At 40.3% G+C, this 17,604-nt stretch overlaps 1 protein-coding gene across 2 annotated transcripts in view; it reads right to left on the bottom strand.

Annotated features, from left to right (window-relative positions):
* The window catches only part of ANO6 (anoctamin 6), an 83,061-nt gene that overhangs the window by 24,087 nt on the left and 41,370 nt on the right, over window positions 1–17,604 (bottom strand). For both annotated transcript variants that reach the window (XM_030015868.1, XM_030015869.2), the window contains exons 4-11: window positions 11,298–11,363; window positions 9,407–9,685; window positions 8,936–9,049; window positions 6,991–7,106; window positions 6,423–6,557; window positions 5,005–5,110; window positions 4,009–4,069; window positions 523–668 (exon numbers count right to left, since the gene is read on the bottom strand). In XM_030015868.1, the coding sequence (XP_029871728.1) occupies window positions 523–668; window positions 4,009–4,069; window positions 5,005–5,110; window positions 6,423–6,557; window positions 6,991–7,106; window positions 8,936–9,049; window positions 9,407–9,685; window positions 11,298–11,363 (1,023 nt within the window). The remainder of the gene's footprint in view (window positions 1–522; window positions 669–4,008; window positions 4,070–5,004; window positions 5,111–6,422; window positions 6,558–6,990; window positions 7,107–8,935; window positions 9,050–9,406; window positions 9,686–11,297; window positions 11,364–17,604) is intronic.

Here is a 17,604-nt window from a genome sequence, read left to right as displayed (position 1 = left end):
TTAATCGTAATTGCATCCACATGGACTTAGCAACAATACCTATTTATACATGTCTCAAACAGAAACATCTTTGGTTAAAAAACCAGTCTTGGCATGATGCATAATGTAACAACTTTCCCTCTATTTCACCCTTTTTTCCTGGTGCATTCTTAGGCAAAGATAGCAAATGCTCTGTGATCTTGGCCTCTGGCAGCAACACTGAATCATTTCTTGGGGGATTTAATAAAGTAGACTTAGTCTCCTAAGCTGGGGATGATGCCTACTTCTGTTTATTTATGACACAGGAACCTCAGCAGTGCAACCTCCTCAAACAGGCAACTACTTTAAGGTGCCTACAGTTAGGTATAAATTCCCTGCCATGCATCTGTACTTTGTAAGTTCACTATTTCCAGGCCAGCTTATCAACTCTCCTTGAAGCACTGCTGATTTATACAGGTCTAGTCTAGATTCACCACATTCATAGTATCCTCTCACAACATGTCTATTGCAGTAGCCATCACCAGTTATCAAAATATTCCTTACCTGTGTGATTTCATTCATTACTACATGAGTGCATCGAGCTTCATATTCTGGGCGAACTTGTTCTTCTTGCTCTAAGTACTCAACTGTGTCCCATTCATACTCCAGTTCAGCCTGACGCCGCTTCCAAAACTCCAAAAACAAAGTAACTATCCAAAAGATAAAGAAAGTGCGCAATACCATGTGAGTGTTGGACACTGCTTGACCCCCCTGGGCACTAACATGTGGCTCAGTTTTCCATACAGCTTTCCACAGACATGGAACAAAACCCTTATTGGCTAATGCAATAGTGAAAATAACTGGATATACTCCTTTATGCAATTATTGCTTTGGATATATAGGTACTTTAATATGAGAAACCTGAGGTAAATGGTGTTGTAAGCATATGCTAAAGAATGCATATACATTTATTTGCTTTCTGCCTAAGGCTAGAATATGAGGACTTCAGATTTCATATTATAGACTGCTCTTGAAAAAGTTTATCATGGGGTGCATAAGAAATCAAGTTGGTTGGATAGGTGAAGACAAAATGCTGGAGAGTGCAGGACTCCTAGAAAAGAAAAACTCAGCATGCCAAAAATTGCCACAGGGAAAAGCTCACGTTCATTCGGTCTGCAATTTTCGTGTGGACAAATTATCAGTTTGCAGACTACGAGAACCAATGATGATTCAGGTAAAGCTGCTTAAACACAGCTGCCTTTTCTCCTCACTAGCAGGAATCCGAAGGGGCTGCAGCTCTTTTTGCATGGCATGGAGCTTAGAAACTCTCTGGGCTGGGCCAGCCGTTTCCCTGGACTGTGTGTGCTCCTACAACTGGAAGCGCTGGGGCACCAAGTACACAGATGCCTACGTGGTACTGGCTAGACATGAACCCAGCCAAACTCATTACCTTGTCCCGAGTCATGAAGCAGGCAGATCTGGCAGCAGAGGCAATGACAGACCCAGCTGAGAAGGCTCAGGACAACGGGTGTCAGCGCCACGCTCCTCGGTACACCCGGATACTTTATTACTGAAGACAGCGCATCCTCACACCGAGTGGTGTGGCTCTGCAGCACTGCCTCCAGGAGGAGTTAGTATCCCATCCCTGCACTCCTCATTACTCCCATTGTCTGGGAGTAATTAACCCTAAAAGTTTTTTTTTTTTTTATTAGTTTGGCCCCTCATCCTGAATGATGAAACATCAATGGCATGTGGTTGCAAGTCCAAACATTAAAGGTTATTTCCAAAATCAGGTGTGGTCAATAAGCCCCAAACTGAAGCATTTAAAAATGAGAAAACTCCATGGGCTGGGCTGTGAGGCATCCTTGGCATCTGCACACAGGCAAAACCCTAGGAAACCCTCCTCCCCTGATTATTCAGGGGCCTCTTTCACCAGGACTTCTCCGCTACTTCATGCTAAGAAGCACAAAGGCCATTCCAAGCAGCGGGCTAGAGGATCGCATCTGCCTTCTCCTGCAGAGCAAGATTAGTCTTCCATACAGCTGAAACTGCTGCCCAGCCCAAATCACAGGAAGCTACAGGCTGTACTGATTTGCTCCAGCTGCAAATCCAGAAGTGCAGGACTTCCCTCTGTGATAGCCTTCGTGTTAACAGTGAGAGAAGGGCACATAACATGGGGACAGCTCTCTCAGCCCCAATGCAAAGAAAAATTCTGCTAGCTAAAGTAAGCCAGCAGCCAAGTTGTGTCTTTCAGAGCAGGGAAGGAGCGGCTGCTGGATTTGACATTTGCCTTTTGTTTTGAACCAGCATTTTTTTTAACAGTGGAAACAAGTGACGTTTCAGCATCAGGAGATCTGAGTGCTAATTACCCCTCACACTGGTAATTTGTGGTGTCCCCTTTCGCGTGTCCCTCAACACTGCCATTCAGTATGGCTTGGGTATTCTGCCTCTGAAGCTGTGTCACCAAGGGCTGAAAAGCTGGAGAACTTTTGTTTGTTTAACTGATCTTGTTCAGGGAGGGGATCCAGCGATGGCAGCAAGTAAAGTGGAAGCTGCCTCTTGTTCATGACCTTTGCCAATCTAATCATACCATCATGGGAGAAGTGGCAGAAGTGTTGGTCCAGAGCATTAATATATAAAGGACTAATTCCTGAGGCCAAATTCCCTGGTGTTTTATAGTGCCTTAAGATCTTTGAAGGGAATAGACTAAAAAAAGCAATTATTAAAAGTGTATTGATGATAATGATGCAATAATATATCTAAAAATCTGATATTATTTTAATTGTTTTGGACCAGGAGGTCTAAAAAAGTATTAGAGCAAGATGAAAATTACAGCTGGAATTGCACCAGGACCATGGGTCGTTTGGATTCAGTACAATTTTGACTGAATTTCTGTAATACAATTCACCTCTTTATATCATGGACTTATGACAAGAATACTAATAGACCTTGCAGCCATCACTATAACCATGCAGCTTAACTTTGTAATTATTACTCTTGGAACCATTCTTCAAAACAGGAAACACAATTTTAATTAAAAAGCAAACTGCAAATAAATTAACTATTCAGATGACAGGAGAAGATTACATTAGTATCAAACTTCTAATTTTCTTTTATTTAGAGAATATCCTACCGGTATTTTGATTTTAGCATATATTTTGAAAGACATCTTCTTTTTGAAATTATATGTTTCATCTTATATTTCTTTAAAGCAGTAGCTATTTTGAAGCACTTTAGGTCATCATTGGAAAATAAAAATACAATGCATTTTACAAAGAAAGCAAATTATGTATTCTTGTCAGCCTACATATGAATTCAAAATGTTACATGAGTTATTTTCTCTATAGTGTCCTGTATACAGAACTAACATTGAGCTTATTTTGGTAATTTCTGGATAAGACAGTGCAATAAAAGCCAGTTAACAAAGTTCATAATATGAACAAATGAAACCGTTTCTGGGAAAACAGACCTTGCCCAATGCCTTGAATACAGGACCAAGTGGTTTCACCCATGGGAAACATCCTGGTTTCAGATACATTTTCTCTGCTAAAAGATAAATCTAGTGCTTGTAACTACTACACTTTTTACAATCAGTTTCTTAAATAAAGACAGGAGGAAAAAATTCCTGGGAAACATGATAAATGACTATTTTTCAATTGCCTTGCACAGTCACACAGCTGTTAATAGGCACAGGCAGCTCCAAAACTCTTTGGAAAAAAATCAGCTCCTCTGCCAGATATACTTAAGCATGTAGCTGGCTCCTGCTGGATGAACATGAGGCAGCTCTAATCACTTCTCTCGGACTTTTCTCCAAATCAAATGAAACAAAACAGACACTGAAAACCAACTTTAAGTTCTACAATTTTCTGTTTTCTTATGATGCTAAAAAAGAGTTCCTGTGAATGTACGTATCTTCTACAGAACTACCTACTAGTGAATTCCTGAGTGCTAGAAAATGAAGTCGTTGCAAATTTATCCATGTTTTCTTGGCTGATGCTGGAGGCTTGGCCAAAATTAGATAACAAACCACAGTTGTTGAAATCGACTTACCCCATATGCCCATAAATACTGCAAACACCAGTGTTCCAAAGCTATCAAATATACAGAGTTTCTGGAAAAATGGAAAAGAAAAAAAGGCTTAAAATATAATTGACCATTTTTTTTCTTCTACACTGACCCAGAACAGAAGCTGCTTACTGAACATGTTGATTTTTAGCTTTTAGGTAGTTTAATAAACAATCTTTATTGATAGTGTTTCCTCAATTTCTGTCAATGTACACCATCCTCCAGTAAATTAAGGAAATTAAATGCAAACCCCAGAATTAAAAATATAAGCAACATTAATTAATTTTTAAAATTTTTAATAAAAAATAAATAACACCACAAATTATCAATGTGAGGGAGAATTAGCACTCGGATCTCCTGATTTTGAAACATCATTTGTATAATTAAATATTTTTAAATTAAAATAAAATAAAACCAAATCAGTCTGGCTGTATCACATCTAACAGGTCATGGCTGTGTCACAGCTTCTGTCATGGCCCACATCAGCCTCTCCATGTACCTGTCTCCTGCTTGACAACACGGGTTAAATTCAAGGCATGGATCCAGATAATTTGTTTGGGGAGGGATGGGGCAGAATTTAGAAATGTCAAAACATGCTTTAAATATTTCCTTAGCAAAATTGATTCAGATTTAATAATTGAATGTGGGTTTTCTTTCCCCTGCCCCCAAAGGAAAAAGTACCCTCAAATGAAACCAAAGTGTTTAATTTTTGATTAAAAACCCCCTTTAGTCCTGTATCAAATATTTGGGGATTATGTGAAATAAAAAAAACCCATTTTTTTCATCTTAGATCAAAGTGGAGTGATTATTGTTTTCACTTTTCAAAGTTCAGTCACTGTATCAAAAGACACAACTATTTGCACAGTTCTTTCTAGCAATTCTGCAGGACATTAGTGGAGGAACAACATTGTTTTCTATGCAGTACTAGAGAAACTGCAACTAAAGTTCAATAGCATGTCTATAAGCTGTAAAAGTAGTTACCTTGGATGATTCACAGGTGATGGTGAGGTTCCAGTAGGTACACACTTTATCACACTGAGGGCACATTATGATATTACCTCCTATGTTGGGATCACATACTTCTTGGCTAAAAACAAAACTTGTCAGTCACTTACCAACACTAAATTCTTTAGTCCTTTTTCGCACATAATCTCAGGGAATTGAGAAATAATTTACCAGTGATCTGCTCTCAAGAATCCCCCCTCCCCACCCCAGCAACACATCCCCATTTCCATTCTTAGTCCTCATCTCAAAAATGGTTGACATGGGAGGAGAATAATTTCCATCCATTGTGCATGGTGGCAATTCTCAGAACTGCTCACATTAAAAATAAATCAACTCTTCGAAGATCTCACATTATTCAATAGGAAACCCACACTTCCATGCTCACAGGTGCTATCATAGCAAGTCTGAGGGGAGAAGGAAGAGCGTACCAGAGCAAGGGAGGGCTGCAGAACTGAAATGGCTACCTAGTCCCTGTGGTCTTCTAAAGAAGATCAGATTGGAAAACACGCAGAGTCGGGCTGCTAGGGTAATTCAAGGGATGGCAGGTCTGCCTCCTAAGAGATGGCAAAAAAGTTGCCATCTAACTGGTACGCACCAACCTAGTGTGGTGGAGGCTGAAACGTGATGTAATTGCTTTCTACAAATACATCAGCAGGGTAAACACCAAGGAGGGAGATGAACTATTTAACTCAGTGATAATACTGGCATAAGGCTAAATGGGTATAAATTGGCCACAGGAGCAGAGCTCCGGAACAGCCCTTCAGCACGTTTTATAAAGATGAACACCCTGCCTGAAGGGGGTACACTGTGTGATGGCCCGTAGACGATTTGGCACAGTGACCCAGGTGGTTTTCCCTGGGTCATTGTGCCATGGTTGAATTTTGGCACGATCTGGTGAGGGAATCTGTGTCACGGCTGTGCCTCTCCTCCCAACGTACCCTGGGCAGCTGAAGCCCTCTGTGCTGTTGTTCTTCCTGTTTTCTTCTCTCAAAAGAGAGGGAAGAAATTTTGGGGGTTTTATTGAGGTCTTTGGGTATCTCCTTTAAGGATTACCGCAGTGAAAAAGATGTGTTATGGCAATTTGTTTTGACTTCCGACTGTCACTCTTTTCTTCGTGTTTCTGCCCTAGGTGTGGTGAACCTAGAGCAAAATATAAAGAAAATGCTGAAAAAACAAACTCTCAAGATGTCTCCCACTGTAATGGTCCATAGACATCCATTACTCCTCTAGCTCACATTATATGTGTTTACCTTCAAATCCATAACTGTTGTTGTTCTCTGGCTCTTTCATTTTGCCTCCTTTATTATGCAGTGCCTTGCAAACCCCGTACAGTTCCCCACTGTAGGGGACTGATCAAAATTGCACGTGATATTAAAATAGGCCTGATCAGGTACCTCCATGTGCAGTTGTCCTTTGTCAGGCATCCATACAGAAAACAGCCAACTCCCACAACTGCAGCCACGATCAGCATATTAGTGTAAAAGCCCAGCCAAGCAAAGTAGATTCCAATTTTTTCTCCATAGTATTTCCTGTGGAGGGTAAAGGTTTTTTTCTGAAATGCTAGTAAATTCACATTTCTGTTTCAAATGGCTCTTCATTTCAGACATTTTGTGCCAATTCATATGGTCATATTCCTCCGGTTTGAACTTTGTGATTGCAGAAGTATTACAGCTGTGTATTTCTATCACCACTTTTATGCTTTTATAAGAGGATAGGAAGGGAAAAAAAAAAAGGAAAAAGAGAGAAAGATCATACCTTGCAAAGAAAAATTTTAAGTGATTGCCTTTTCATGAATTGGTTTATCATGAAACCATGCTCAAAGTATGCTCACATGCGTGAGCTGGTGTGGGTGTATGTACCTGCCCTCAGTACTGAGCTGTGCTGCTCTGATGTCCCCAAAACCAGACCTGCTATGTAAATTCCTAGTTCCCTCTGCATTAGCCCAGCCTCAGTCACACCAACCTGATGAAATCCAGGGGTTGCAGTTTGAAAATGTTTTTAGGATGAGCCCATTCTCTGTAGAGAAGATATCGTTCACTTGGGCAGTCAGGATCGGTTGACAGGTGCCTAAAACTAGACTGCAAAACAGAAAGAGCGTGGGAAGAAGATACCATTAATCTAAGCAGCATGGATCTCATCTCTGCAGACCCCATGCCATGAACCCAGAGTCTGGAATAGCCTTTTAGCCCAGTCTCACTGCAAGCCAGAAAAGGACCTGGAAGGCAGCTCTGGGAGTGCACCAGGATTCGGGATAAAGGTTGTCAGAAAGGCACCTAATGCTAAAGCAAACGCTTTACATATGTGAGCTGAAAATAACAGAGAGTCATAATGAACTTAAATCTAAGCACATGTCAGCGTCTTGGCACTTATGCATAGAAAATAGGAAAGGATCCATTCTAATTAGAGCACAGGACTGAATTAAAATTGATTTTAAGTAGCTCTAATGTGCTAACATGCTTTGCTTCAAAATAATATTGTACTGGAATGAAGGCTGGAAAGTCTGAGGGATAAATCCAGGGCTTCTAGTCTCTGTTTTAAATTTAAAAGAGAGTTCACATGGAGATAATCCTTGTATTTTTTACTAGGTTATTTGAAAACCTATTTCAATAAAGCCTATTTTATTTGAGGGAATTTTCCATTCTATATCTGTGATACAAGAAGACAAGTGACATTTGTAGAAATCTATAGGCTACTTTTGATTTTCACAGTAGCTGTGATATATAATTTTAATTGTGTAAAAAGACAGTCATTAATTACTAGGCATACTGAGTCCAAATTCCCCATGCCATGATAGAAATAGCCTGCAAGGCAGGTTTTAAATCTTTAAAAGGAAACCTTAAAAATGGATAGTCACAATGTTATTAATTCTACCCTGTAAAGCTTTGGGTCACTTACAAAAAACATGATTTGTCTTGATTCTGCCTTAAAGATTTCCTTGAAATCCTTGGAAGCCTCCTGAATATGTTAAGCAGAGTCCAAACAGCTGAAGCAGTTACCACTCCTGACCTCCCATGTTCTCAGTATCTTCTCAACAGAACACACCTCAGACACAGAACGGTGGCTCTGATGGGGAGGAGGTGTGGGGGTGTGGGTATATAATAGATATAATGCAGTCTTTGCTTCCTCTACCCCATTTGCAGCCTCACATGGAGTTTTTTCCTTAGTCAAATACTCTGAAATCTGATTTTTTTTCTCCTTCATTTTCTTTTTCTGTGCTATTGCTTGCCTTTGTACACAAACCGGTTTTCAGATAACTTGCTTTTTTAAATGATCTACTTTAAAAAGCTTCAGAAGTGTAGGTACAAAAGCTTGCATCTTATTGCAAGATGAAATTCAACCTAGTTAAACTCTTCTCCACACGATTCTGACACCACCTCTGAGGTGTTGGACTGGCCAGACAGAGCCTTCCTGCAGAAACGTGAGTGTCCCTGTACATATGTCACCATGTTTGGGAACTGTGGGAATGTTTCCCACTGTGTGAGATATTCACGCATCCTAAGATGAGATTTGCATTCTACATCTTTATTAACAATGTTGATATTTGATAGGAATTTTAATAATGAAAAAAGAGACAATGTTAAAATTGATTTAGAACTGATGATACAGTGCATCATGGGAACGATCACTCAGGCCAGGCACTTTACTGAACTACATCTCCCAGAGAATATAAGGTGAACACCTCCTAAATGAAATATATTGTTTTTCAGTTATGGAGCTACATTTTTAACCAATAGTGCTTTGGAAGAAAACCTGTTTAGCCAAACTGTGTCCTATTCTAATATGTGGATATAACAACCAGTCAAGGAGTGAGGCAATCAATAGTGCTTGTATCTTTTGATATAAACCCCATAGAAACAGTTCAGACCTCTGTTTCAAAATACATTTTAGTTACAAGCACTGGACTTACATCATGAAGGGGAAATGCCGCTTTGTAGATTCCTGTGTCCAGTAATTTGTTAATGCCAAACTTTTTCACGTTGTTTTTAGTTGCATATTCCACACGGGACAGGATAAAATGAACCTGAAATTTAGAAAATATTTTTGTGTCTCTTGCAACCTGAAAGTAATCATACACAGCTATACCTGTTTCAGCATCTACTTGAGTCAGGAAAGGGTAGGTGGTGCAGACAAAATTAATTGCACTGGGTATATGAACCACTCAAATCCCTCCTTTAAATTCTGGTGGAACATAAATGGGACAAATGTAAGGTATGTTTTCCTTCTGGATTGCCCAGACTGCTTCATAAATGATGCAGGACTATTGCATCCCAAATATTTCTAATTTTTCAGGATGCTTTCATGAAGGTAATTGCACTGATTTGATTAGAGGAATCTTTTCTTTTTAAGATTAAATGCTAGAAATATTCCACAGACTTACAATTCGGCTTCTAGTTGCAGGATTGAAAAATGTGTCTTTGTCTTGAATATAGAAGTTGGACAAATGTTCCTTTTGAAAAGGGGCAGTGAAAAACTCTTGCTCGGGTTTGATGATATTTTCATCCACTCTGAAGAGTCTACTAAACCAGTTGAAAGCTGAGTCTCGCGTTTTCAGGTCATTGGGTTGCAGAGGCAATTTGATGTGCATAACCTCGGCGTACATGCACAGCACTTCCCAAGGTGCATGCACTTTCACAAAAATAAGTTTTTCATCCAAAACCTAAAGTGAAAGAATATTGAAAATATGTGTGTAAGGAAATCAAAGCAAAGATTTTTCATAACCGTTCTTAAACTATCCAGAATTTTCTTTTTTTATACATCTCATAGATGATCTATTCAAAGATGCATTCATTGTCCATCTTAGCAAATACACCATTAGCTTCTGTAAAAGCACTGACGTGAGGTGGACACACTCGAGCATATAAAGGCGTATAAAAGTATATTAAAAAAGACAGCTAAACGTTCCCTTAATGCTTAATGTTTACAACTCTGCAAAGTATTTTACAAAGCAATTTAAGTTTAACAACACTTCTCCCACACGGGTTAATTAGGAGCGTTTGTACGTGTAGCCTGGCAGGGCAGCTGTGGCTTTGGAGCTGCCAGTAACTCCCCAGCAGCTCAAGTTCAACTCCAGGGTGACGTGACTTGATGAAAGCAGGCTAGGCACCCACGGGTGCTCCTGGGCAAACGTGAATTCCCAGCTTCACAGGGAGAATGGCGAGAGGGAAATCAGCCGAGACTGCTGAGAAAGACAGCTCGGGGCACATTTGCTCCCAGTTGCATGCCAAAACCAGCACCAGTAGGCAGCGGGAACCCTGACAGCTACTCTTGTCTCCCGTCTACACGTGGCCTGTAGACCTTCTATTGACACCCTACGTTAGTGAGCCGCAGCCTTGTGAAATTACATGATGTAGCTCGTTGGCTCAGGAACATCGGTCAGGTATCTGATCTAGCCTGGGGAAACTCCAGTTTCAAAATTTTGTCAGTCCTGATTGTGGCAGAACTATTGAAAACTGCAAGAGGGCCATGTCAGACTTCCAGCAAGCGGTTTACTTTCTTGCGAATGTGAAGAGCCAGACCGCATCCTCGGATGTGCAGCAGCAGCCCTCGCTGCAGAAATCAAATAAATGCCCTGATGCCATGGATTCTGAGTCTAATTTGGGAGGAAGAGGCAAAGCGACCTTTTCTGGAGCTCACTAAAGACTACCAAATGACAACCAATTTAGACTGGAGGTGACTGTCCTGGACGGGAGGACGCGGACGGAGCGCTGCAGCCCTGCAAGGCTGGAAGGGAAAGGGGCTCTGAGGAACCTCAACCCTCCCTGCAAGAGGCAGCGGCTCCGGCAGCTGGTGTGCATTATCACAGCACTCTTGAACTGCCTGCAGGCGACATCACAGCCCAAAATATACAAAGCATGAGAGTTACAACCGCTTGCACGGTGCCAGGCCTTGCGGGGAGCAGGGTCACTGCTCTTCTGGCAGGGGTGTTCCGCCCCAGACACCCACTGGTTTCCCACACGTCCTACAGAGTCAAACTGGGGACAGAACCTCTCCTCCGAGTATAGCCAGTAATTTTATCTTCCAAGCGGTGAGCAAACACAGCCTGTGTAATCTCCCAGATTCCCAACTTTTATTTTGCAGAGGAAGGAACAGACACAAAGTTTAAAAGATTTCGCATCAGATCACAGAGACACTACTGACAGAAAAATGGTGAGCCTTTTTCTCCCGAGAGGAGAGAAATGTTACAGTAAATTCACATATCCGGTTTCCTTATTCCCATAGGGGCAGCTTTGCTCTCAGACACAGCCGCTCACACAGAGAAGAGCACTCACCGATCTCGTTGCTTCAAGTTGCAAGCCGTTGTTTATCAGGTTTGATTCATATACTTGTCTCTTCCTCTGTTAAAAGGTATTGAACACTGTAAAATATCTGTTCCAAATTTCACAAATACGTATGCATAGAAGAATGGAATTGCTTCCCAAAACAAAGAATTGTTGGGTTGTTATCTCTAGACCCTACTTGACAGCTACTGTGGTCATAGGTACAGCCTTATCTACTAATGCTGATCAGGTTTTTTTTGTCTGATATGCAATATTGCCCTCAAATGCAATTGTGGAGAATTCACCCTTTCAGTTTCTGGTACATTACAGGGTAAAAATGTGCCCCAAATTTTGAATTTTGAGAGCAGCTACCCCTGAAACTTGTCATCTTCACCTTTAGTCATTAGTCGGACTACTGACTGCAGCCTCCCTCCCCCCATTGATCTGCCCTTTAGAAAGTCTTCATCTCAAGGGCTTTCCATCACACTTTCCTTCCGGCAACCCGTAACTTTATTCTTCTTTCACAGTAATTGTATGAGTTCACACAGTGGTTCAAACTGTAGTAGCCCTCTACATTTTAGTCCATGGATAAGCATCCCCAAAGGAAGAAGCCGAGAGCTGTAGCAGTTGTAGAGTCAGTGGTGCTGTTCTAGGAACATTCAACGTCCCCAGAAGGACAGGACAAGTTTTCCTCAGTAAAGATGAAATTCACGGATCATTTTAATTTCACTTCACAGTTACCAGCACTTGGCAGGTAGTAAGTTACAAAAAATCTGAAATGTCTTTGCAATCTTGAATTTGCTTCCCTGCAGACATGACCACCCCCCAAAACCCACAGAGACAGGCAGCCCCTCTCCCCTCCAAATACAAAATATACATCTCTATAAGGGATTTATAAGAAATTTTGAAACTTCATGTGAAGTAATCCAATTTAAAAGCTATCTGCATCAACCTGATAGTTCCCAATAAGCTATTTCTTTATGTAAGTCAAGGGTAGCCAGCTTTCCCTGGCCTACAGACTGCATGTCAGAATATCAGCATGGGTACAGGTGAGGGCTTCTGTGAGCAGTTTGCCAGAAGGAGGTGACATTAACGCACTGGGGACTGATGGCTTTAATCCTGAACCAGGCTAGGCTAGGCATGCAGTGAGGTTCTGAGTCACTTGGTGATACTGCTTTCTTACTCCCTGATTGCTTTCATGCTGCTGGCCAATTTTTTAGCTGTTTATATGCCCTGTGCTTAAAGGATTCTGCAACTAGCACTACAGGAACTTAAAAGAAGAATGGTCCAATGGTTTCTGTCGCCTGGTTCTCTATAGCCAGACCAACTGCCTTAATATCTGTGCTTAAGCTCCAGGCCTGTTGCTACTGTGAAGGACCAGAGTCAATGAACAACCCTTTAGGTAAAGTCTTAGGAACTTTGATAGGTACATGGAAACTGGTCTTCAGGACTAGACCCAAGACCCACTCATTCTAGGGGGCAAAACCAAGATGCTTCAGCAAAAAGGGCAAAAATCTTCAGGAGTTCCACAGAACAGGCTGGTTGTATGTCCACGTAAGTTTCATCCAGTTCTTTAATGTTTAAAGACTGTTGTAAGTCCCCAAAGCAGAAAAAACTATTTTTCCAAAACTCTAGTGTCTTGCCATTAATAATTATAAAAGTGAGTAATAATATAAACAACCTACCCCATTTATACTTCATTAGTTCTGAGCTGCAGCACCTGCATGTGGCAATGGTCACCATGGACTAGTTTCATATTTTGTTACAAGGTATTTCTTTGATCTGTTTTGATCTTCTGCCTTTTTATTCCAGTGAATATCACCTCCTTCTCAGGTTAGGGACAGAAGAGCCAATTTTTTCAAACAGTTTTCTTCTTTCATCACTACTTACCACATTTCTCCTTATTCTTCTCTTTTCTCAAGATAAAACCACAATCCCAAACTTTGATAGCACTCTTCATAGAGGTATCTCTCCATGTCCCATTAATCCAGTTGTTTATTGGTGACAGTATAATGCTCTTTATATTTTTCATTGTTTATATAACATTGTGTGTGTATATGTATATATATATATGTAGTATGCATATTTATAACGTATTGTATATATGTAATCCTTTCTATTATCTAGAATTTTGATGGTAGCTGAACCTTGAAGAGGACACTTAATATAGCTGTTTCCTGTGACATCTAAGTCTCTTCCTTGTACTAACAGCACTAACTTAGAATCCCAAATCTGAATGAGTTTTTGCCTTGCAGTAACATACTTCCTTGCATTTTTCAATGTTTCATAGCTAATAGTGCTCTCCATTCTCCTTCAAAGCTGAAGGTTCAGAGTCATCTGGCTTCTGAGTAAACTACATAATGATTTCCTCTACAATTTGTGTTATATCATAACACAATCCCCTTACCAGATCATTAATATATGTAGTACACAATGCAGGAGTTGTTTGTTACTCCATTATTAACTCTTTTGCCATTTCATCCTACCTCTTTGCTTCTTCCATATTCACGTGGTTCTTTGTAAGGTGAATAATACTGAGTCATGAAAATATTTCAACCTGAATTCTACTTTGTTTCAGCAAATAAAAAAGGCGGAGGGCTAAATACCTGTTTCATTTCTTCCTAAATAGCACAAAGATGGATGCAGGGCAATTCTCATTTGTAGAAGTCTAATTATTATTATTATTTTTTTTAAATCTTACCATTCAGATTGCTTTAATAATTTATTATGGCAAGGAGTTCCCCAAATTAATTTTGCCCTCAAAATCTTAGAGGAATGTTGACAATATTAAGGTTTCTAATAATGCATTAATGCAAGTAGTGAGAAACGAAGCCCCTGGGAGGCTTTGCTAATTAGGGGCTTTGCTATTTTATATAAATGATTGAATTATGCGCATGATGATCTATGGAGGAGCTAGACTTTTACCCAGAGGAGTCTATAGTGGTTTTGCCTTGGCTGGGGAATACAGCATAAAGATATGATAGCTTATTAGGCTGGAAGGTGGAGACTGTCCAAAGTTTATTTTAGTATCCGGCATTTTGTTCAGCTACCTGCAAGGCTAAGTTGTAATAATAATGTAATCATGGCAATGCTGCTGATCTAAACCTGACATAGATTTTGATGACTGAATGGCTAGCCAAAAGACTAAGACACTACAGAATGCATAATCATATACAATCTTAAGAAAGTGAAAGCATAGTGTAAGTAAATGCCAAGTATTACAGGCATGTAGAGGGTTAGGTCTTGGGAGCTACTTTTTCACCATAATCCTTTCAATGTCTGGTGACTGTCTTGCCAAGCTGAGGAGACTAACAAGATTGTGGGTCTGGAAACTGGTGGCAGACCACTAACAGTTTTTTTCTCTGGGTTTCATAAATAGTAGGGAGCACTTGCTTTGATTACAGTGACAGAAGGACGCCAACTCCTATCTTTGTTTAGTTTCTTTTGCACAAAGAGAAAAGTTCTCCACAACAATATCTGTGTGGCTTCAGGGGAAAAACCCTAACAAGGAAGGAGTGCTTGAATAGCCACCTCTGCTTTACCTGACAGGCAACAGATAAATCACAGCCAGTAAGAGAAAGAGCATGGGGCCCAAAGCCTCCCCCATGGAAATCAGCTAAAGGGGGTGGAGAGGAGAGGATCACTGTATCAATATTAGCTGCCAACTCTCACAGTTTCTTTGATGGTGTTTGGAAGCTTTCCTGAAAGTCCCAGCTGTCAGCATCAGGAAATTAATTGATTGAGAAGCTCTGCTTCTGTAAGCTTCTTTCCCTTGTGTTTGAAGATAATCACAAAAATGTGAAGCATAATATGCTATAAAGGCTGACACAAAAAAAGTAAACCCAAAGAACTCCAAATACATATTTTCTTAGATACCCTCTGATTTTAAGGCAGACTCGTGATTTTCTGAAACCTGATTCATGACCACACAGAACTGGCAATACTGCAGTCTAGCCCTGCTGTCAACAGTGGCTTCTAGTCACCCTGTTTGGAAAGACCCATTTCTGGTCCTATGAATGTATGCAGTAACTTCAGAGTAACTCCCTCCTTCCATTTGTCTTCCCATCCTTCTGGCATCCTTCCTTCCACCCATTAGGCAAAGAAGTAAAAATTTGGGGTTGGGTATGACACATGCTAAACAGTGGGAGAAGTACAATTAAGTTTTTGAAAGGTTATCCAAGCTTTTTTTTGGTGTTGGTTATCTAAACTAAGTAAGTCTAGAGGCAGGAACTCTTCATTGTTTGCTTATGAAGACAAACTTCTCTAGCCCTGCTGGAGTTCTCCGTCAGAGCTTACTTAAAAAAAAAAAAAAAGATGCGTGACATGCATGTAATATTCTCTGTGAATTACAGTTTTCATTTAATTTGGGAAAAAAATCTATTTCTGTAAAGCACAGATTACTTCATGGCTGGAAATGAAGGTTTTGCCCACATTCCTACTTAAATTACTGACAGTTTTTCTGTTTATTTCTGTTGGAGGGAAGCAGATGGACTAGAATGACATTCTGCATGGATTTATTTTGAATTCACCTTTCTGGTGCTAACCCTTTAACTTTCAACAGTAAGCTCCTTGAGGACCTCAATGGATAAAACTGGCATTTTGGAGCATTCCTGGAAAGACTGGTGATACTTAATTTCTATTCTGATGGTAACCTATCCTGACAAATAAGGTACATAAATTGTAGGTTTAAAAAACATGCTTTGGGCAGGAATTTCAATTGCTTGCAAGGTACAGTTTCTGGAATCTGCTCCTGAGAGTTTGATTTTTGCTAGTGCTTGCAAAATTAATTGTATACTGACTTAAAAACATTTGGAGTTTGAATTGAGTTGCATATATGAATCTTATCTGCTGACTTTTGGATCTGTAAATTATGTTAGAAACTTCCATGAGGATGTCATTTCATTAGTTTGACTTTGCCTCCTTTAAACCAGATTTCAGAAACACATGAAAATGAGAGAAGCACAGCACCACTGCACATCTCCAAGAGCTTCAGAATCCCATAGTTTTGTTCCCTCTATCCAAATCACCCCCATGCTTTTAGCCAAGTTATTTCCTTCTGTCCTCTGAGATGTTTTCCCAAGAATACTGCTAATGAATATAAATTTAATGCTGGGCCATTTTCTCAGTTACACTCATGTAATTCTTTTGAAAAAGGACAGAAAGCCATTCAAATCAAATATAATGATAGTCCCAGGACCCGATTCTTCCCTTGCTACAGAATAATAGGTGGATCTGTGCCCTTTTTCTCTGAATCCAGTAAATTGGATACCTAGGTCTGATTTTCAAATCCTTCTGACAAAATTCAGTAAGTGTTTGGGGACTCCTCTACTCTCAGTATCATACAAAGCCACCCAGTGCAGCACCCAAAACTTTTCACTTCAGATATGTAGACCTATAGATGTCCACTGACAATTTAAATTCTGCCCCAACTTCCACGTCATGCAATCAGATGGGGTGCAGTGTGCATCAGACAGAATTTGTCTCAGCGACTACACTCCTGGTCCCTACAATTCACAGACCTGTAACGTTGCACATGGCCAGTGGAGACCTTGCTGCTGACCTCAGTGAGGTGAGGAGAGAACAGACTTCACTGGATCTGCTATCCTTTAATAAGCTGGAGTTTCCAAATTCTGTGAACAATAAAGCTCTGGATAATAGCTCTATAAAACTGTCAGGGGAGTCAAAGAAACAATAGCAGGAGCAAGGAACCTATTCAGGCTTAAAGCACCTTGAATTACACAAGATACTGCTTATAAAATTTGGCATTTTCAGTTCATCATTGATCAGAGACAGACAGTGATGTTTGCAGTATTTAAAGCTGATAGTAAATGGCAATACTCCTCATTTTGGTTGTATTTCGTCACAAGGGTAGAAGTCGTTTGCCCCGGAAAAAAATACAACCAAATAAACAAGAGTGTAGTAGGACAAGTTATCAAGTAGGTTTTATGCCAACACTGATAAGACTTGTATGTATCTTGGGCAACATCATCCCCACACCATTCTGGGAACTGTGGTAGGCTAAAATGTTAATTCCCTTCCTGGAATTCCAAGGATGCAAAACTGTACCATAAATGTCACCTTCCTTTCCATCTCAGACATAAGGTATATGTGTTTTGTTTCTTAGTTTCAAATATTCTATTCACATTTTTTTCTTTATTACTTCTCAGTTTCTCTCCTTTCACTCCTAGTATGAGTGTAAGGTAGGTCCCAAGGCAGCGTCCTGCATCCCACTCGGGAGGAGGTACAGGAAGAAAAATATTATCGGTGCTGCCAATGTCTGTGCAGCCTTTGCTTAGGGAATGAAGATTTGCAGCACATA

Source organism: Aquila chrysaetos, chromosome 5 (assembly GCF_900496995.4).
Source record: "Aquila chrysaetos chrysaetos chromosome 5, bAquChr1.4, whole genome shotgun sequence".
Taxonomy (NCBI): Eukaryota; Metazoa; Chordata; class Aves; order Accipitriformes; family Accipitridae; genus Aquila; species Aquila chrysaetos.
The sequence above is the reverse complement of the archived record's forward strand: the minus strand, read 5'-3'. Positions and strand labels throughout refer to the sequence as shown.